The sequence below is a fragment of the Leucoraja erinacea genome, chromosome 4 (genome assembly GCF_028641065.1).
Source record: "Leucoraja erinacea ecotype New England chromosome 4, Leri_hhj_1, whole genome shotgun sequence".
Lineage (NCBI taxonomy): Eukaryota > Metazoa > Chordata > Chondrichthyes > Rajiformes > Rajidae > Leucoraja > Leucoraja erinaceus.
The window spans coordinates 13,879,662-13,901,461 of record NC_073380.1 but is presented as its reverse complement, the minus strand read 5'-3'; the positions used below and the strand labels follow the sequence as shown (position 1 = coordinate 13,901,461).

Here is a 21,800-nt window from a genome sequence, read left to right as displayed (position 1 = left end):
AATGTCATAGAATGATACAGCATGGAAACAGGCCCTTCGGCCCAACTTGCCCACAACGACCATCATGCCTCATCTACACTAGTCCCACCTGAGCTTGGCCCACATCCTTCCCTATGCATGTACCCATCTACATGTGTAAGAAAGAACTACAGATGCTGGTTTAAATCAAAGATAGACACAAAATGCTGGAGCAACTCAGCGAGACAGGCAGCATCTCTGGAGAGAAGGAAAGGGTGACATTTTGGGTGGAGACCCTTCTTCAGACTGATGTCAAGGAAGAGGGAGATTCATAGATAAGGAAGTGTAAGGTGTGAAAACAGGACAGTGTTCTTGATCTTCATTCCCTTTGCCCTGTTTTCACACCTTACACTTCCTTATCTATGAATCTCCATCTCCCCTGACATCAGTCTGAAGAAGGGGGTTGGACCCGAAACGCCAACCATTCCTTCTCTCCAGAGATGCTGCCTGTCTCGCCGAGTAACTCCACCATTTTGTGTCTATCTTTGATTTAAACCAGCATCTGCAGTTCCTTCCTACACATTTTGGTTGCTTCCTGACATTTGGATATTAAAGTCGCTGTGCCTCGAGAGCCTTACATCTTGAGGAGTAAAACTTGGTGTACATTGATTTGATAAGGGCGCAAGTACCTCAGTCAACTCCCAGGTGATGCTGATAGTCCAGCACAGACCATAGCTGCGTATCAACAAGGCTTTCATCGCCCAGCCCCAGAAGTGACCAAAGGCAAAGATGTCAAAATGGCTGAGAATCCTTTCCCAAGTTATGTCGTGACAGTTCACTGCGTATTCCTGTCAAAGACAAAACACACACAAGCAAAATAGTTTAATATCTGACGTTAGTTAGCCCAGCTACCAGATCAGCAAAAAGAACGTGTCTTTTCAGCATTCTTACGAACACAGTCCTAAAATAGGACTTTAGGCTACAGCGTGGAAACAGGCCCTTCGGCCCACCGAGTCAGAGCCTACCAGCGTTCACCCCGTACACCAGCATTATCCTACGCACTCGGGACAATTCACAATTTTTACCGAAGCCATTTAACGTACAAACACGTCATCATCGGCAGTCACTCGAAACGAGTATGACTGACCTCTCCTCAGGGTCGTCCACTTGTGGGTCTGCAGATGTCTGTGGAGGTCGATATGTGATCCACACACCTTGGTGCAACATGGGCAGTGGAGGCTGGCGGTGGTTGGTAGTCGTCGAGTCCCCTTCTCACTCTCTCTCTCTCTCCCCTTACGGTGCTGTCGCTTTGTCTCTGCGACACGGCGTAGTTTCATTTCATGACGCGCAGCTCTGTCCTGCATGGATTTCCTCCAGGAGCGCCTGTCCACTGCAATGTGCTCCCAGTTCCTCGATGTGATGTGGAATTTCTTCAGACTGTTCTTGGAATTTCTTCAGACAAACCTGCACATCTTTGGTGTGCGAGGGGACACCGGAGCACCCTCTGACTAAAGAAATTCCTCCTCATCTCCTTCCTCGGACTAAACATATGCAATGCAAAGGGAATTCTTTGCAAAGTGTATATTCCCACTTTTATTCACTGGAATTTAGAAGGATGAGGGGGAATCTTATAGAAATATATTAGAAATTTTAAGGGACTGGCCAGGATAAATGCACGAAAAATGTTCCCGATGTTGGGGACAGTCTAGGCCACAGTTAAACAATAAAGGGTAGGCCATTCAGGATTGAGATGAGGAGAAACTTTTTTTTGCCCAGAGAGTTGTGGATCTGTGGAATTCTCTGCCACAGAAGGCAGTGGAGGCCAATTCACTAGATGTTTTCAAGAGAGAGTAATATAGAGCTCTTAGGGCTAACGGAATCAAGGGATATGGGGAAGAAAGCAGGAACAGGGTACTGATTTGGGATGATCAGCCATGATCATATAGGTGCTAGTTCGAAGGGCTGAAAGGCCTACTCCTGCACCTATATTCCACGTTTCTAATGTGCCACGGATTTGAAATACTGCAAAAACAATATTGTCTCTGCTCATGCTTAAAATATTACAATGATCACTTGAGGATTGAAGTTTGCAGCCAGCGAGACTGAGGCACACCTGATGTTTACAAAGATCCTTCACAGTTGAATGAAAGCACAGAGACATGACTAGTAGTTTAGTTATAGGTAGATAAAACTGCTGGAGAAACTCAGAGGGTGAGGCAGCATCTGTGGAGCGAAAGAATAGGTGACATTTTGGGTCGGGTTGGGTTGGGTCCTCCAATTTACAGTGGGCCTCACTCTGGCCATGGAGGAGGCCCAGGACAGAAAGGTCAGATTCGGAATGGGAGGGGGAGTTGAAGTGCTGAGCCACCGGCAGATCATGTTGGTTATTGCGAATTAAGCAGAGATGTTGGGCGAAGCGATTGCCAAGCCTAGGCTTGGTCTCACCGATGTAGAGCAGCTGACACCTAGAGCAGTGGATGCAATAGATGAGGTTGGAGGAGGTGCAGGTGAACCTCTGCCGCACCTGGAAAGACTGGTTGGCTCCTTGGATGGAGTCAAGGGGGGGGGGGGGGGGGGGGGGGGGGGGGGGGGGTTAGTTTAGTCGTTGTCATTTGTACCGAGGTACAGTGAAAAGCTTTCATTGTTGCGTGCTATCCAATCAGCAGGACTATACATGATTACAATCAGCCATCTAAACTCCAGGCCCAGTGCCGTCAAACGCTCACCATTATTAACCCTGGACCCGTTGGAGTTTAGCAGGATGAGGGGGAGGGGGGGGGGGGGGGGAAAGAACCCCATTGAAACTTACTGAGTAGTGAAAGGCCGGGATAGAGTGGATGTGGAGCGGATGTTTCCACTAGTGGGAGAGTCCAGGACCAGAGGGCACAGCCGCAGAATAAAAGATCATACCTTTAGAAAGGAAATGAGGAGGAATTTCTTTAGCCCGAAGGTGGCGAATCTGGGGAATCCATCGCCAGACGGTTGTGGAGGCAAAGTCGGTGGATATTTTTAAGGCAGCGAAAGATTCTCGATTGGGACGGATGTCAGGGGTTGTGGGGAGAAGGCAGGAGAATGGGGTTGAGAGGGAGAGATAGATCAGCCATGATTGATAGGCAGAGTAGACGATGGGCCAAATGGCTCCTAGAACGTATGAACTTACAAAATACAAAGTGCAGAAGGAACTCAGAGGGTCAGGCGGTATCTGTGAAGGAGATAAACAGATGGCGTTTCGGGTCGGGAACCTTCTTCAGGCTGATTTTAGAGAGGATGGGGAGGAAGAATATGTGGCAAGTGATACGTGGCCATTCAGGGGTTCAGTCTGTTGTGGAGGGAGCGTCCATTTTGCATCGAGTCCCACGCTGTGGCTCCCTCTTCACTGACGTTTTGATTGACTGAGTGAGATGTTCAGATGTTTTTCAACCCAGCGGTATGAATATTCATCTCGTCCAGCAAGATAATCAAGGACGAGTCGCACCCTGGTCACTCCCTCTTCTCCCCTCTCTCATCGGGCAAAAGGAACAGAAGTGTGAAAACGCACACCTCCAGATTCAGGGACAGTTTCTTCCCAGCTGTTATCAGGCAACTGAACCGTCCTCCCACAACCAGAGAGCAGTCCTGAACTACTAACTACCTCATTGATGATCCTTGGACTATCCTTGATCAGACTTTGCTGGCTTTACCTCGCACTGAACTTTATTCCCATATCATGTATCTATACATTGTAAATGGCTCGATTGTAATCGTATATTATCTCTCTGCTGACTGGATAGCACGCAACAAAAGCTTTTCACTGTACATCGATACTCGTGACAATAATAAACTAAACTGAAGGTTTGTAGGTTTATTGGGTTTGATAAGTTGTCCCTGAATCTGGAGGTGTGCGTCTTCACACTTCTGTACCCTTTGCCCGATGGGAGAGGGGAGAAGAGGGAGTGGCCAGGATGCGACTGGTCCATGATTATGCTGCTGGCCTTGCCGAGGCAGCGTGAGGTGTAGATGGAGCCAATGGACGGGAAGTTGGTTTGTGTGACGGTCTGGGCTGCGTCCACAATTCGCTGCAATTTCTTGCGGTCTTGGATGGAGCTGTTTCCAAACCAAGCTGTGATACATCCCGATAAAATGGGCAGTCACGGTGGCGCAGCGGTAGTTACTGCCTTACAGCGAATGCAGCGCCAGAGACTCGGGTTCGATCCCGACTACGGGTGCTGTCTATACGGAGTTTGTACGTTCTCCCCGCGACCTGCATGGATTTTCTCTGAGATCTTCGGTTTCCTCCCACATTCCAAAGGTGTACAGGTTTGGCTTGGTAAATGTAAAAAATGTCCCTCGTGGGTGCAGGATAGTGTTAATGTGGGGGATCGCTGGTCGGCGCGGACCCGGTGGGCCGAAGAGCCTGTTTCCGTGCTGTACCTCGAAACTAAACTAAAGTAGAAAGTTGGTGAGTCTTATGGAAAGATGCTGAAGGGCCTGTCAGCTGTGCAGCCTGAACCTATGACGTCAGAGTTATTTCATACAAACACCTACCATAACGTCCGATTCACGCGTGGCATAGCGCAGATTAGGATCCAGCCAATACATGACGGATTTGACTTGCTCGAAGTTCAGGAACAGCAGGAAGACCAGGAAAAGAAAATATAACACGCTGAAACCTGGAGTATAATACAAAATAAAACATCAAGTGAACGTCACCTTCACCCAAGCTTCAGATCAGGCATGCCATACAATGGTCGCCAAATGTTCATTTAAGACTCACAAATATATTCAGTTCAGAGCACCGTGTTATAGGAGAGACGTTGTCAACCTGGAAAGGGCACAGGGACGATTTTTACGAGGCGTGGCCAGGAGTCAAGGGTCTGAGCTATTGGGAGAGGTTGAGCAGGCTGGGATTTTATTCCTTGGCGCGCAGGTGGATGAGGGGTGACGGTTCGGGTCGAGGCCCTTCTGCAAGTCAGTCTGACCCTGAAACGTCATCCATTCCTTCTCTCCAGAGATGCCGCCTGCCCCGCTGAGTAACCCCAGCATTTTGTGTCTACCTTCGATTTAAAACAGCATCTGCAGTTCCTTCCTACACAGGGTGAGGGGTGATCTTGGAATGGAATGTTTTATTGTCACCTGTGGCAAGGCACAGTGAGGGTCTTTGCTGGCATGCCCAAGGTATACAAATAGAGGCCACCTAAGGAGCTAACAAAGTCACAAAGCGCGCCAGCTCCTCCTTTGTACCCCCCCCCCCCCCCCCCCACACCCCACGGCGGTCTCCTCACTGCGGGTCCCCATTGTCCTCCTCGTCCCACTATCTTATGGTGGTGTATAAAATCATGAGAGGAATAGATCGGGTAGATACAAAGTCTATTGCCCAGAGCAGGGGAATCGAGGACCAGAGAGCGGTTATCAATGGTGACTTTAATCTACATATAGATTTGGGCCAAACAAAATGGCAGCAGCGCTGAGGAGGAGGGTTTCCAAGAATGTATATGGGATAGGTTTTTAAACCAATATGTAGAGGAACCGACCAGAGGGCAGGCCATCATAGACTGGGTATTGTGTACCGAGGAAGGATCAGTTAGTTGTGCAAGGCCCCTTGGGCAACAGTGACCATAATATGGTAGAATTCGGCATTAGGATGGAGAGTGACACGGTTAATTCAGACACTAGGGACCTGAACGTGAATAGAGACTTTGAAGTTATGAGATGGGAATTGGCAAATTATTGGGATGAGAGGAGATCTTATTGAAACATATAAGATTGTTAAGGGTTTAGACACGCTAGAGGCAGGAAATATGTTCCCGATGTTGGCGGAGTCCAGAACCAGGGGACCACAGTTTAAGAATAAGGGGTAAGCCATTTAAAACGGAGACGAGGAAACACTTTCTCACAGAGAGTTGTGAGACTGTGGAATTCTCTGCCTCAGAGGGCGGTGGAGGCCGGTTCTCTGGATACTTTCAAGAGAGAGCTAGATAGGGCTCTTAAAAATAGCGGAGTCAGGGGATAAGGGGAGAAGGCAGGAACGGGGTACTGATTGAGGATGATCAGCCATGATCACATTGAATGGCTGTGCTGGCTCGAAGGGCCGAATGGCCTACTCCTGCACTTATTGTCTATTGTTTATAAATTATACTTAAAGGGTTGACAGTGGAGAAGCAATGGCAAAGATTTAAAGACCGCATGGATGAACTCCAGAATTTGTTCATCCTGGTCTGGCGAAAAAATAAAACGGGGAAGGCGGCTCAACTGTGGCTGACGAGGGAAGTCAAGGATAGTGTTAAATCCAAGGAAGAGGCATATAAATTGGCCAGAGGACTGGGAGAAATTTAGAACTCAGCAGAGGAGGACAAAGGGGTTAATTAAGAGGGGGCAAAAAGAACATGTAAGAAAGCTTGCAGGAAATATAAAAACGGATTCTAAAAGCTTCTTTAGATATGTAAAAAGGAAAAGATTACAAGACGAATGTTGGTCCCTTACAATCAGAGACAGGTGAGTTTATAATGGGAAACAAGGAAATGGCAGAACAGTTAAACGAGTACTTTGGTTCCGTCTTCACTAAGGAAGACACAAACAATCCCCCGGAAATACTAGGAGACTGAGGATCTAGTGAGAGGGAGGAACTGAAGGGAATCCACATTAGGCAGAAAATTGTGTTAGGTAAACTGTTTGGACTGAAGGCAGATAAATCCCTAGGGTCTGATGGTCTGCATCCCAGAGTACCCAAGGAGGTGGCCCTAGAAATCGTGGATGCATTGGTGATCATTTTCCAATGTTCTCTCGACTCTGGATCAGTTCCTGTGGACTGGAGGGTAGCCGATGTAACTCAATTTTTTAAGAAAGGAGGGAGAGAGAAAACGGGGAATTATAGACCAGTTAGCCATACGTCGGTAGTGGGGAAGATGCTGGAGTCGACAGTTAAAGATGTTATAGCAGCGCATTTGGAAAGCAGTGATGGGATCAGTCAGTCAGCATGGATTTATGAAGGGGAAATCATGCGTGACTAATCTTCTGGAGTTTTTTTGAGGATGTAACAAGCAGAATGGATAAGGCTCTGGTGGATGTGGTGTATCTGGACTTTCAAAAAGCCTTGGACAAGGTCCCACACAAGTGATTAGTGTGCAAAATTAGAGCACATGGTTTTGGGGGTAGGGTATTGACATGGATAGAGAACTAATTGGCAGACAGGAAGCAAAGAGTAGGAATTAACGGGTCCTTTTCAGAATGGTATGCAGTGAGTAGTGGGGTGCCGCAAGGCTCAGTGCTGGGACCCCAGTTATTTACAATATATATTAACGATTTAGACAAGGGAATTAAATGTGACATCTCCAAGTTTGCGGATGACACAAAGTTGGGAGGCAGTGTGAACTGCGAGGAGAATGCTATGAGGCTGCAGGGTGACTTGGACAGGTTGGGTGAGTGGGCAGATGCATGGCATATGCAGTATAATGTGGATAAATGTGAGGATATCCACTTTGGTGGCAAGAACAGGTAGGCAGATTATTACCTGAATGGCGGCTGATTAGGAAAAGGGGAGGTGCAACGAGACCTGGATGTGCTTGTACATCAGTCACTGAAAGTAAGCATGCAGGTACAGCAGGCAGTGAAGAAAGCGAATGGCATGTTGGCTTTCATTACGAGGGGATTTGAGTTTAGGAGCAAGAAGGACCTACTGCAGTTGTACAGGGCCCTGGTGAGACCGTACCTGGAATATTGTGTGCAATTTTGGTCTCCTAATTTGAGGAAGGACATTCTTGCTATTGAGGGAATGCAGCGTAGGTTTACAAAGTTAATTCTCGGGAGGGCGGAACTGACATATGATGAAAGAATGGGTCGACTGGGCTTGTATTCACTGGAATTTTCATCTTAAATTCCAGTGAATACAAGCCCAGTCGACCCATTCTTTTCATATGTGGGGATCTTATAGAAATATATAACATTCCTAAAGGATTGGACAGGTTAGGGAGTTCCTAAAGGATTGAACGATGTTGAGGGAGTCCAGAACCAGGGATCACAGTTTAAGAATAAGGGGTAAGCCATTTAGGACTGAGATGAGGAAAAACTTCTTCACCCAGAGAATTGTGAATCTGTGGAATTCTCTGTCACAGAAGGCAGTGGAGGGCAATTCACTGGATGTTTTCAAGAGAGACTTAGATTTAGCTCTTGGGGCTAAAGGAATCAAGGGATATGCGGAAAAAGCAGGAACGAGGTACTGATTTTAGATGATCAGCCACGATCATATGAATTGTGGTGTTGGCCCGAAGGGCCGAATGGCCTACTCCTGCACCAATTTTTCTATTTCCATGACATAGGGTTAAGTTAAAGGGGGAAAAAGATTTAATGGGATTCTGAATGGTAATCCTTTTACACAAAGGGAGGTGGGTGTATGGAACGAGCTGCCAGACGAAGTAGTTGCGGCTGGGACTATCACAATGTTTAAGAAACGGGTAGACGGGTACATGGATAGGACAGGTTTGGAGGGATACGGGCCAAACGCGGGCAGGTGGGACTAGTGTAGATGGGACATGTTGGCCGGTGTGGGCGAGTTGGGTCGACTGGCCTGTTTCCACACTGTATCACTCTATGGATCTGTGACAATACAACCCTGGTTTAAAGAATACTCGTACACTGATGTTTGTGAATATAATTAGCTGGTCATTAATTCCTCAGTAATAAAATCCTCAGTGGGAAAGAAAAGGCTTAGCATTTACTTAACCAATTGGAGCTGTACATCAGTGTAAAAAAAAACCTATGAGAAATATCTTTGCAAATTCACTGAGCCTAAATGGGATGGCACAATGGCGCGGCGGTAGAGTTGCTGCCGGACAACGCCCGAGACCCAGGTTCGATCCCGGCCACAGGTGCTGTCTGAACAAAGATAGAATAAAGGGGAGGCCATTTAAGACCGAGGAAAAAAAAAAAAACCTTTTCACCCAGAGAGTTGTGAATTTGTGAAAGATTTTATAAGAACCTGAGGGGCACCTTTTTCATTCAGAAGGTGGTGAGTGTATGGAATTAGTTGCCAGAGGAGGTAGTTGAGGCAGGTACAATAACATTTAACCTCCTAGCAGGTAAAGCAGACCAATTTCAAAAGACGTGGTCTATGTTTCTGGACCTATTACAAGTATGAGGTGCAATAGTAATCTAAAAAAAACCCAAATATATAAATAACGGAATCCTGGACCTGGTGCTCCGGAGGTCCCATATTCAAAAAAACGACTTGTTTGTTGGTTGTCCCCTCTCTGCGAAAGTTTAAAAAATGTCCCCGATAATAGGAGCGATCGTTGCTACTTTCTCCTTCTTTTCTTTCTAGGGTCTAATTTAAACACTTTAAGAGCTTCTGAGCTACTTCTTTCCTAAGGCAGGCTTTCTTTTCATTCCTTGGACTCTTCCAGCACAGCAATGCTGAGCAGATTCTCTTGCACTGTTCTTTACTTTCCTAACTTCAGACTTTTTTACTTAAAGCTGGGAAAAAAAAAAAAAAAAATGAAGCGGTATAAAAAATGTATCAAGATATATGTGTTGTGTAAAATTGTAATTTACCGTACTTCTAAAAAAAAAAAAAAAAAAATAAAAAAAAACAATAACATTTAAAAGATAGACACCAAATGCTGTAGTAACTCAGCGGGACAGGCAGCATCTATGGAACAAAGGAAATGGGCAACGTTTCGGAATATGAGGTGCTGCTCCTCCAGTTTCCTGTGGTGCTCACTCTGGCGGCAGCATCTCTGGAGAGAAAGAATGGGTGACGTTTCGGAGGTACAGGTAATAGCTACAACAGAGAGATGTAGGACAGATTCGGATTGCTTTCTCTGGAACACCAGAGAGTTGCAGGGAGACTGGAGTTTGTACATTTCCCGTTTAAGACGTGCAGGTTTGTAGGTTAATTGGCTTGATAAAATTGTAAATTATCGCTAGTGTGCGGGATAGCGTTAGTGTGTGGGGGCTTGCTGCTCTTCGCCGATACTGGGAATGGGACGAAGGGCCTGTTTTTCTAAATTAAACTAGACAAAAGACAACATTTGGGACGATGCAGGGGGGGAGGGGGGAGAACAATTGTAGTGTTACAACAATAAAGAAGGGTCAAATGCCATAGTAACATCGTTCGATAAAACAATCAAATTGGTCTCACCAAAAACCATCCTCCATATTGCTGGATGTGGTCGGGTGAAGGGACCTGAAAAATGAAAATAATGCCATTGGGTAGTATAGTTGAGGGGAGGGGGGGGGAAATGAAGAAAATGAAAATTCTAAAGCAAGAAATGTGATTTAATCACAATTCCCGATAATAACTGTCAACAACTTACCATTAGGAAATGTCAATACACTTACAATTAGAAAAAAGAACACCACAGAGAGAACGCCAGTCCGTATATTGTCTTCCAGAGAGGAATCATCCCTGGATAACGACACACGTTAATGTAGAAACACCCCGACCATACATTATGTAGAAACACCCCAACCAGAAACTAAAAGATGAATATTAGAGGAGGGATCAGCATTTGGGGACAAGAAGGAAATATTTTATTTAGTTGCCAACCGCTAACTAAAGAAATTCCTCCTCACCTAGTCCTTTCTTCCAACTAAATTATATTTAATATGGGGGTTTGGGGATAGGGGTTGGGGGAAGGAAGCATAAGGGGAGGGAAGAGGAGGGGGGGGGAAGGGAGAGGGGGAGGGGGAGGGGGGAAGGGGGGGGGGGGAGAGGGAGAGGGGGAGGAGGGGGGGAGGGAGAGGGGGAGGGGGAGAGAGAGGGAGGGGGGAGGCGGAGGGAGCGGGAGGGGGGGGGGGGGGGGGGGGGGGGGGGGGGGGGGGGGGGGGGAGAGGGGGGGGAGGGGGGGAGAGGGGGGGAGGGAGGGAGAGGGAGGGTGGAGGGAGAGAGGGGGGGGGAGGTAGGAGGGGGGGTGGGAGGAGGGGGAGGGGAGGGGAGAGAGAGGGAGGAGGAGAAGGGGAGAGAGAGGGAGGAGGAGGGGAGGAGGGAGAGAGAGGAGAGGAGAGGAGGGAGGGGAGGGGAGAGAGAGGGAGGAGGAGGGGAGGGAGAGAGAGAGGGGAGGAGGAGGGGAGAGGGAGGGAGGAGGGGAGGGGGAGAGAGAGGGAGGAGAAGGGGAGAGAGAGGGAGGAGGAGGGGAAGGGGGGAGACAGAGGAAGGAGGGGAAGGGGAGACAGAGGGAGGAGGGGAAGGGGAGAGAGAGGGAGGAGGGGGGGGGAAGGGGGAGAGAGGAGGGAGGAGGAGGGGGGAAGGGGAGAGAGAGGGAGGAGGAGGGGAAGGGGGAGAGAGGGAGGAGGAGGGGAAGGGGAGAGAGAGGGAGGATGAGGGGAAGGGGAGAGAGAGGGAGGAGGGGAAGTGGAGAGAGGGGAAGGGGGAGAGAGAGGGAGGAGGGGAAGTGGAGAGAGGGGAAGGGAGAGAGGAGGGGAGAGAGAGAGAGGGAGGAGGGGAAGTGGAGAGAGGGGAAGGGGAGAGAGAGGGAGGAGGGGAAGTGGAGAGAGGGGAAGGGGAGAGGGAGGGGGAGAGGGAGGAAGAGGGGAAGAAGTAGAAGGGAGAGGCAAAAGGGAGAGGCAGTACCTGGTGAAGGCGAAGTACATGACGCTGATGATGGCGAAGGTGAGCAGGGTGATTGTGTGGGGTTTGTAGAAGAAGTCGATGGTGATATCCTCCACCTGCTGCTCGTTGATCATGCGGAAGTGCAGCTTGTAGTTCACGTCGTTCTTGCTGATTGTCCGGCTGCCCTCGCCCGACGCCATGGCTGCAACCGCTGGGCCGGAACACGACCAGCCGAGAGCCGAGCCGGGCCGGGCCGGGCCGAGTAAAGCCGATTGGAGCCGAGCCGACAGCAACGTGCCGGGGAGAGGAGGGTGAGTCTCAACCTGCCGTGACCCCACGAATAGAAGCGGAATTCAATGCGTGAGTGAAGTGACTCAGCTGGGACGGGCGGCGTCTCTGGCGAGAAGGAGCGGGTGACGTTGAGGGTCGAGACCCTCCCTCAGACAGCATGCATCGCCACGGGGCTGCTTTAACATCACTGTTCACCCGCTAACATGAGGCGTTTGTGAAGATGAGAGTGAGATTATACAGATGTATCTGTGAGTTCCCGCGCTGTCGGTCTGTCTGCAACTGGAACGTTGCCCGGAGCGGCCCCGCGCTCTCATTGGCTGCGGCCCGAACTGCTACATTGTGGGTGACGGAGAGTGTATCCGAGCGGCCCACGTGGGCGCCTGCTGCGCCTGCTCAATGTATCTTTACTCCTGCTCCTCACTCTCTCCCAGTCCCCCACTGCAGTGGTGTCTCTGTCGCTCCCTCGCTAAAGGTGTCCCCCTCTCTGTCTCCCCCATACCTCCCTCTCTGTCTCCCCCATACCTCCCCTCCACAGGAGTGTCTGTCTCCCCATCTGCAGAAGTTCCTCTCCCCTCAGTTCCTCCCCCCCTCTACCCCCCCTATCCTTCCCCCCTCCCCGATCTTCCCCCCCCCCCCTATCCTCCTCCCCCCCTATCTCTCCTCTCTCCCCCCCCCTCTATCCCTCTTTTCCTCCCCTCCCCCCCCTCCTCCCGCCACCCCCTTCCCTCTCACCACCCCTTTCCCTCTCACCACCCCTTCCCTCACCACCCCTTCCCCACACCCCTTCCCTCTCACCCCCCCTCCTCCTCACCTCCCCCTCCTCTCACCTCCCCCTCTACAGGAGTGTCTCCCCTCCTCTCTCTGTCTGCAGGAGTCTCCCCTCTGCCCCCATGCACACCTCTGCAGCGGTTTCTTTCAGTGTTGCTCCTGTAAACGCAATCGTGCTCCAAACAAGGGGCACCAGTGTTTGAAACCAGCGCCACCCCCCCCCCCCCCCCCCATTCTCAAATCACCATCAACAGTAAACGACAAACTTGGTAAGTACTGCAAGGAACTGCAGATGCTGGGGTCATGAGCAAAGTGGGGTCACAGTGCTGGAGGAACTCAGCAGGCCAGGCAGCATCATCAGAGACCCACACCACCCTGGCCACGCTCTGATTCCACCCCTGCCATCGAGAAGAAGGTACAGGAGCCTGACAGCTGTAACGTCCAGGTTCAGGAACAGCTTCTGAACTGCATAGACTTGGGGGCATTGTTTTTGTCTTTGCGCTATTATTGTTTGTTTATACTTTAATTATATATAAAGAAATATATATATATATTTAAAACATAATATATGATGCACACTTGGCTGGTGTGGGTAAGTTCGGTCGAAGGGCCTGTTTCCACACTATCAATTAGGTATGTTACAAAACCTACCTGAATCGTGGCTGAGCATCTGCCCCACCCCTTGTGTGTGATTTTGGCGCTGTTTGGAGGGGGCGGGTTTAAAACGCGATTTTTACTAGGCTGTTCCAATCGCAGATGTTCAGCCTAGTAAATCATTAACGGAGAATCGCTGCAAGACCCGGTCGCAAAAGCTATTATTAGTTTTATAGGCCTCGAATAATAGATATAATAGTTTTAAAAGCTCTCGTTCACTCCGCAACCTCTCGCAGCCCCAGGGTTTTATAAAGCAAACTATTAAAGGTATGTACCTTATTTTTACATTAAATGGGGCATATATATAACCCTGAATATCAAGTTATCTATAGCGAGTAGTTCATTTTGGGCTTTTTATATCCTGCAGTATTTTTCTCGGCATTTGAGGGCACTAATCCAGCGCGATGTCAACGTTCTAAACCAGCGCGTTCCACATGAACCCACTAGAAAGCCGATTTAAATGGGCATTTATTTACAGCAATTGAACACTAAATTCCTTCCATTTGGCCTATAAATTAACGTAAATTAGATATAAAAATCATGTTATATTGTGAATTATTTGTGAATAATCTTTGGACACTTAGGCTATTTAAAAATGTTAATCTTTCCTTAAGAAATGGGCTTTTTTGACTATCCAAGATCACAGCTTTTTTGTAATGTCCATTGAAAATCAATAGGGAACAAGATGCTAATTTCCGAGTATGAAAATGGCCATAACTTTTTTAATACTTGAGATATGAAAGTGAATTTGGTGTCAAATTAAACTTATTGTTATGCTTTATCTGATGGGATAAATTGCAGACTTGATTTTTAAAATCTCAAAATTTTGTAACATTGCTATATCAATCTATGACTGTGTATATATATATATATATATATATACACACACGCACGCACACACAGTTACACGCAAGCACGCGCGCACACACACGTGCGCGCACACACACACAGAACTTTGTTGTGGTCACAAAGTCATGTTAATCCAGATTTTTATGTTTTATCTTCTGTTTATATATGTGTTGTGCTGCTGCAAGTGAGAATTTCAGTTCAGTTTATTATTGTTATGTGTACCCAAGGTACAGTGAACCGCTTTTTGTTGCGTGCTACCCAGTCAATGACAAGACCACGCGTGATTACAACAAGACGACCACAGTGTGCGGATGCAGGATAAAGGCTGGGACTATCCCAACATTTAAGAAACAGTTAGACATGTACATGGATAGGACAGGTTTGGAGGAATATGGACCAAGCGCAGGCAAGTAGGACTAGGGTAGCTGGGACATGTTGGCTGGTATGGACGAGATGGGCTGATGGGCCTGTTTCCACACTGCATCACTCCATGTGCGGGGCAAGTGTTTTGTACAGTGAGGGGTAGGTACCTGGAAAGCACTGGTAAGCATGGGGGGGGGGGGGGGGGGGGGGGGGGAGGAGGCAGAAACGACAGTGGTGCTTAAGATGCTTTTCAATAGACATATGAAACGTGCAGGCAGATGACATTAGCTTATCTTGGCATTATTTTAGGCACAGGCATTGTGAACTGAAAGACGTGTTCCTGTACTGTTCTATATAGGAAGGAACTGCAGATGCTGGTTTAAATTGAAGACAAGGGTCTTGACCTGAAACATCGCCCATTCCTTCTCTCCAGACATGCTCCCTCTCCTGCTGAGTTACTCCAGCATTTTGTGTCTACCTGCACTCTTCTATGTATTCTTTTCTTTTATTATGAAATATTTTACTACACTGGCGCATTATAGTTTTAGTTTAGAGATCCAGCGTGGAACCGGGCCGTGAGGCTGGGACTATCGCAACGTTTAAGAAACAGTTAGAGGGGTAAATTCATGGGACAGGTTTGTAGGGATATTGACCAAACGCAGGCAGGTGGGATTAGTGGAGATGGGACATGTTTGCCGGCGTGAGAAAGTTGGGCCGAGGGGCCTTGTTTCCACACTGTGTGACTCTGTAAAGACTACTTATCTATCAAATTTTTCTTTCACAGAATCTTGATTTGAATTTTAAAAATGGCCTCGCTGTGTCACCGCGCATGCAACAGGTGGACTTCACTGAGAGTTTTTGGTCTCCTTTTCTCTTCCAACCCAGAGGTGAAGGTGATGCCTGCAGCATCATACAGCCTTCATCCTCCAACTGGTGCAGGCGGACATCGGTGTTTCCTCGTTCAAAAGCGCTGGAGGTTGACACATTTTAGCTTCAGCTCCTCAGCACCAGGCTCGCCACCCAGTGAAGAAGCTGACTCGGTGCAGTTCGTAGACAACAGTCCGTTGCAAAATACAAAGCACAACCAGGGCCGAACCGAACTGTCCGCACCGGATGACAGCTTACTACCCATAGGTAAGCTGGTGGAGAAGCTGTCTTTTTAATTTAAAGATAGACACACAATGCTAGAGGAACTCAGCAGGACAGGCAACGTCTCTGGAGAGAAGGAATGGGTGATGTTTTGGGTCAAGACCTTTCTTCCGATGTTTCAATTCTTTAGTCAAAATTCCATGCCAGCTTCAGCGCTGTTCATCAGCTTAGAGATGCAGCATGTAAATAGGCCCTTCGGCCCACCGATTCTATGCAGGCACTACCTGTAGGAAGGAACTGTAGATGCTGGTTTAAACCGAAGGTCAACACAAAATGCTGGAGTAACTCAGCGGGACTCATGTGTGTCGTTCTTCAGACTGAAGAATGGTCTCGACCCGAAACGTCACCCATTCCTTCTCTCCAGAGATGCTGCCTGTCCCCCGCTGAGTTACTCCAGCATTTTGTGTCTATCTACGCAGGCACAATTGAAGATACAGTGTCCACGCCCACCAGTGATCACTCGTGTGCTAATTCTCTCCTACATATTAGGGACAATTTACAGAAGCCAATTAACCTACAAACCTGTGTGTCTTTGGAATGTGGGAGGAAACCGGAGCTCCCTGAGAAATTCCACGCATGTCACGGTGAGAGCGTACAAACTCCGTACAGATAGCGCCCGTAGTCTGGAACAAACCTGGGTGTCCAGCGTTTTGAGGCATCGGGTCTACCCGCTGCGTCACTGTGCTGCCCACTGGATAGCAGCTTTGGAACACTCTGAAGTACCAGGTTATCAACAAGTATACGTTTGGAAATCTGTCAAACTACCGATGTAATAATATGTATGTTGACTTGTTAGTACTCAATTTAAATCATTTTTGTAATTTCTTGTAATTCGCATGCTAGGGCAGAATTAAACGTTTTTGCTATCCAATAAGATCAAATAAGATTAGCAGCTGTACCGCTGCCTTAGCGCCAGGGACCCGGGTTCGATCCTGACTACGGGTGCTGTCTGCACGGAGTTTGCACGTGAAGGTGACAAGGAGGCATACAATCAGTAAAATTAATCAGGAGGTCAAGGAGGAATACATGGGGGGTAGAATCAGGGAAGGCAATACTTGAAGAGATTCATACTGGGTTGTAAGGCCCCATCGAAATATGTCAAGAGAAATACAAGAGGGGAAAAAAAAGAGCTTAATGGGGAGGGTCACAGTATTAACGGTGGGCGGTCACGGTGGCAGCGGTAGAGTTGCTGCCTTACAGCACCAGAGACCCGGGTTCGATCTTGACTACGGGTGCTGTCTGTACGGAGTTTGCACGTTCTCCCCGTGACCTGCGTGGGTTTTCTCCGGTTTCCTCCCACACTCCAAAGACGTGAAGGTTTGCAGATGAATTGGCCAGTGTGTCAGACGGAACTAGTGAACGATGGTCAGCATTAACTCGGTGGGTCGAAGGGCCTGTTTGCACGCTGCATCTTTAAACTAAACGATAATACTGTACATAAATGCAATCAAGTAACCCTGAAGTACAACAGCAAAGGGGAAGATACAGAGGGCAGAATATAGTTCTCAGCATTGTAGCGCAAATTATAGCCATTTTGGTTAATGTGTTGATTTTCTCATTAAAATTCCAGTATTTGATGATGTCCCACTACCGTCGGTGTTTGAGGAAATATCTGACGAGGAAGCTTTACACATTGAGGCGAGCCCACCACTCCCTCCAACCTCTTTCACGCTTCGTGACTACGTGGACAGGTCCGAGACTCTGACCAAGCTGGTGCTTCTAGGTGAGTGCTAACTCTGAACGTGGAACATCGAACATCGCAGGACAGCACCGTTAGGGCAGCACAGTGGTAGAGTTGCTGCCTTGCCCCTCTTGAAGCGCTAGAGCCTCAGGTTCGATCCCGACCACGGGTGCTGTTTGTACGTTCTCCCCGTGACCGCGTGGGTTTTCTCCGAGATCTGTAATATAGACATAGACTTAGAAAATAGGTGCGGGAGGAGGCCATTCGGCCCTTCAAGCCAGCACCGCCATTCTTTGTGATCATAACCATATAACAATTACAGCACGGAAACAGGCCATCTCGGCCCTACAGGTCCATGCCAAACAATTATTTTCCCTTAGTCCCACCTGCCTGCACTCATACCATAACCCTCCATTCCCTTCTCATCCATATGCCTATCCAATTTAATTTTAAATGATACCAACGAACCTGCCTCCACCACTTCCACTGGAAGCTCATTCCACACCGCTACCACTCTCTCAGTAAAGAAGTTCCCCCTCATGTTACCTCTAAATTTCTGTCCCTTAATTCTGAAGTCATGTCCTCTTGTTTGAATCTTCCCTATTCTCAAAGGGAAAAGCTTGTCCACATCAACTGTCTATCCCTCTCATCATTTTAAAGACCTCTATCAAGTCCCCCCCTTTACCTTCTGTGCTCCAGAGAATAAAGACCTAACTTATTCAACCTTTCTCTGTAACTTTGGCTGATCGTCCCCAGTCAATAACCCGCGCCTGCCTTCTCCCCATATACCTTGATTCCACTAGCCCCCTTGAGCTCTATCTAACTCTCTCTTAAATCCATCCAGTGACTTGGCTTCCACTGCCCTCTGTGACAGGGAATTCCACAAATTCACAACTCTCTGGGTGAAAAAGTTTTTTGTCACCTTAATCTTAAATGGCCTCCCCTTTATTCTAAGACTGGCCCCTGGTTCTGGACTTGAATAAACATTTTTCCTGCATCTTATTGTCCAGTCCTTTTATAATTTCTATATGTTTCTATAAGATCCTTCTATATCTGAGATCTCGCCCAAAGAGTTGTGAATCTGTGGAATTCTCTCCCTCAGGGGGCAGTGGAGGCCAATTCTCTGGATGCTTTCAAGAGAGAGTTAGATAATGCTTTTAAAGATGTAGGAGTCAAAGGATATGGGGAGAGGGCAGGAACGGGGTACTGATTGTGGATGATCAGCCATGATCACATTGAATGGTGGTGCTGGCTCGAATGGCCTACTTCTGAACCTGTTGTCTATTTTTGGTTTCCTCCCGCACTCCAAAGACGTTAATTGGCTTTGGTTTGAATATTTGGTATAAGTATAAATTGTCTCCGGTGGCGAATGCAGCGCCGGAGACCCGCGTTCGATCCCGACTACAGGTGCTGTCTGTACGGAGTTTGTACGTTCTCCCCCTGACCTGCGTGCGTTTTCTCCGAGATCTTCGGTTTCCTCCCACACTCCAAAGACGTACAGGTTTGTAGGTTAATTGGCTTGGTAAATGTAAAAATTGCCCCTAGTGGATAAAGGATAGTGTTAATCTTTCTCCCCTCACCTTAAACCTAGCTCCTCTAGCACTTGATTCCCCTACTCTGGGCCAAAGACTGTATGCGTTTATCCAATCTATTCCTCTCATGATTTTGTACACCTCCATGAGATAACCGCTCATCCTCGTCCGCTCCAAGGAATAAAGTCCTAGCCTGCTCAACCTCTCCCTCCAGGTCTGTCTGTCTGTTGTAAAACACCAAGCTGGAGGAGTGAGTCGGGCAACATCTATCGAAGGTATGGGCAAGTCTTAAGAAGGGTCCCGACTTGATGCATTGCCTGTCCATTCCTTTCCACAGATGCTGCCTGACTTGCGGAGTTCCTCCAGCACTTTGTTTCTGTTTCAGTTTAGTATATTGTCACGGAGTACAACCTTATGTATCGGTACCGTGAAAAGCTTTTGTTGCGAGCTAATCAGTCATTGGAGAGACACTATATGGTTACATTCGAGCCATTCACAGTGTACTGATGTATGATAAGGTTGTACTCCATGTATGACCCTAAATGACACAAGAATGATCCCAGGAATGAGTACGTTAACCTATGATGAGCGTTTGTCGGCACTGGGCCTGTACTCACTGGAGTTTAGAAGAATGAGGGGGGAACCTCATTTAAACAGACAGAATAGTGAAAGGCTTGGATAGAATGGATGTGGAGAGGATGGTTCCACTAGCGGGAGAGTCTAGGAATAGAGGTCGCAGCCTCGGAATTAAAGGACGTTCTTTTGGGAAGGAGATGAGGGGGGATTTCTTTAGTCGGAGGGTGGTGAATCTGTGAAATTCTTTGCCACAGAAGTTCTTTGGAGGCCAGGTCAGTGGATATTCTTATGGCAGAGAGAGATTCTTAATGAGTACAGGTGTCAGAGGTTATGGGGAGAAGACAGGAGAATGGGGTTAGGAGGGAGAGATAGACAAGCCATGATTGAATGGCGGAGTAGACTTGTTGGGCCGAATGGCCTAATTCTACTCCTCTTCCTTGTGACCTTGTATGTGTTTATCACTATTCGGCAGCTGGAACGAGTGGCTTTTTTATGACTAATTGTCACAATGACAAATGCATTTTACTGTTATGGGTTTTATTGCATAATAATAGGTGTCGACCTGTCCAAACTACAAAAGCGACCAAATGTGGCCAATATGCTATTGCGACTGGATTTTGACCGAGACGTAAAAGATCGACTTCTGTTCCTGAAGGATGTAGGTGTAGAAGAAGAATTGCTCGGAGCATTCCTCACAAGGAATCCCTTCATCCTCACTGAAGACTTGGAGAATTTACAGAAGAGGTAAAGATTAAATTCCAAATTGCATTTGGGCCTGATGAGACTGCAGGCAGGTTCATCATTTAGTTTTAGAGATACAGCACGGAAACAGGCCCTTCAGCCCACCGGATCCGTGCCGACCAGCGATCCCCGCACATTAACACTGTCCTCCACACACTCGGAACAATTTTACACATACGCCAAGCCAATGAACCCACAAACCTGCATGTCTTTGGAGTGTGGGAGGAAACTGAAGATCTCGGAGAGAAACCCACGCAGGTCACGGGGAGAACGTACAAACTCCGAACAGACAGCACCTGTAGTCGGGATCGAACTCGGGTCTCCGGCGCTGCATTCACTGTAAGGCGGAAAATCTACCGCTGCGCCACCGTGACCGCCCACCTGTTAATTCTGTAACACCTCCCTGTTAAGCTCTTTATTCTCTTGTGTTTCTCTTCAGCATATTTCGCTGGGGCAGCTTACAACCCAGCAGTACGAATCTTGACTTCTCTAACTTCAAATAACCCTTGCCTTCCCCCTCTCTCTCTCTCGCTCTCTCCATCTCTCCCCTAGTAGTATATTCCATTATATGATGAAGTTTTCTAAAATTTAATTGTGGGTTCAAATGTAATAAATTTTGTAATGTGGATGTTTTAAATATTTTAAGAAAATATGTTTTTTTTGATCTTAGGGTACAATATCTGCAATCGAAGAAATTCAGCACAGCAGCCATTTCACGGATGGTGTCAGGAGCTCCGTATTTGTTAAATTTCAGCGTGGAAAGACTGGACAACAGGTTGGGATTCTACCAGAAAGAACTAGGACTAAGTACACAGAAGGTAAATAATTTAATTCTTTCCATGTGGAAGTTCCCTCAGGAGAACTCCGCAAATGCCAGTGGGGAGACTTGATATTTTCGCTTAAGGAGACCTCATGTAAGTTTGTAGGTTCTAAGAGCAGATTTAGGCCATTCAGCCCATCAAATGGCCCATCATGGCTGATCTCTCTCTCTCTCTCTCTCAACCCCATTCTCCTGCCTTCTCCCCAAACCCCCTGACACCCTTTCTAATCAAGAATCAGTCAATCTCTTAAAAAAATATCCATCGACTTGGCCTCCACAGCCGTCTGTGGCAAAGAATTCCACAGATTCACTACCCTCTGACGAAATAAGTTCCTCACCTCCTTCCTAAAGGAACGTCCTTTAAATATGAGGCTGTGGCCTCTGGTCCTAGACTCTCCCACTAGTGGAAACATTCTCCCCACATCCACTCTATCTTGGCCTTTCACTGTTCGGTAAGTTTCACTGAGGTTCCCCACTCATCCTTCTAAACTCCAGCTAATACAGGGTTAATATATGAAGAGCGTTTGACGGCACTGGGCCTGTACTTGCTGGAGTTTAGAAGGACGATTGTAATCATGTATAGTCCTGCTGACTATATCTCGCACCACGTGACAATAAGTAAACTAGGCTGTGCTGATAAGCTAATAACTTAAGTGAGGCTATTTTTGAATTCCGTCAATTCCTGCTCTTGATGTTATTTTTGTTTTGTCTATCTTTTTATCTTGAGTGATATTTCCGTGAAATGTGTTGTCTATTCTTTCCTAGACTCGAGATCTGGTCATTCGACTCCCTAAATTGCTGACTGGTAGCTTGGAGCCAGTCAAGGAAAATCTTAGAGTAAGTGGAATGACAATAACCTTCTCCGAACAGCGTCGTGTTTCTTCATTTCAAATTCCC

At 47.6% G+C, this 21,800-nt stretch overlaps 2 protein-coding genes across 6 annotated transcripts in view; one reads left to right on the top strand and one right to left on the bottom strand.

Annotated features, from left to right (window-relative positions):
• ptdss1b (phosphatidylserine synthase 1b) overlaps positions 1–11,867 on the bottom strand; it is a 42,041-nt gene extending 30,174 nt beyond the window's left edge. Inside the window, exons 1-5 of the mRNA XM_055633713.1 lie at positions 11,501–11,867; positions 10,245–10,336; positions 10,070–10,114; positions 4,483–4,607; positions 648–806 (exon numbers count right to left, since the gene is read on the bottom strand). Coding sequence (XP_055489688.1) covers positions 648–806; positions 4,483–4,607; positions 10,070–10,114; positions 10,245–10,336; positions 11,501–11,679 — 600 coding nt within the window. The 5' untranslated portion in view covers positions 11,680–11,867. The remainder of the gene's footprint in view (positions 1–647; positions 807–4,482; positions 4,608–10,069; positions 10,115–10,244; positions 10,337–11,500) is intronic.
• Positions 11,646–21,800, top strand: part of mterf3 (mitochondrial transcription termination factor 3) — a 71,680-nt gene continuing 61,525 nt past the window's right edge. For 2 of the 5 annotated variants that reach the window (XM_055633718.1, XM_055633714.1), the window contains exons 1-6: positions 11,883–12,018; positions 15,189–15,538; positions 17,124–17,276; positions 19,897–20,086; positions 20,754–20,901; positions 21,669–21,740. In XM_055633718.1, coding sequence (XP_055489693.1) covers positions 15,211–15,538; positions 17,124–17,276; positions 19,897–20,086; positions 20,754–20,901; positions 21,669–21,740 — 891 coding nt within the window. In that variant the 5' untranslated portion in view covers positions 11,883–12,018; positions 15,189–15,210. Of the gene's footprint in view, positions 11,791–11,882; positions 12,019–12,776; positions 12,808–13,171; positions 13,460–15,188; positions 15,539–17,123; positions 17,277–19,896; positions 20,087–20,753; positions 20,902–21,668; positions 21,741–21,800 lie in introns of those variants that run through there. The other 3 variants (XM_055633715.1, XM_055633717.1, XM_055633716.1) reach the window with 3 other exon arrangements.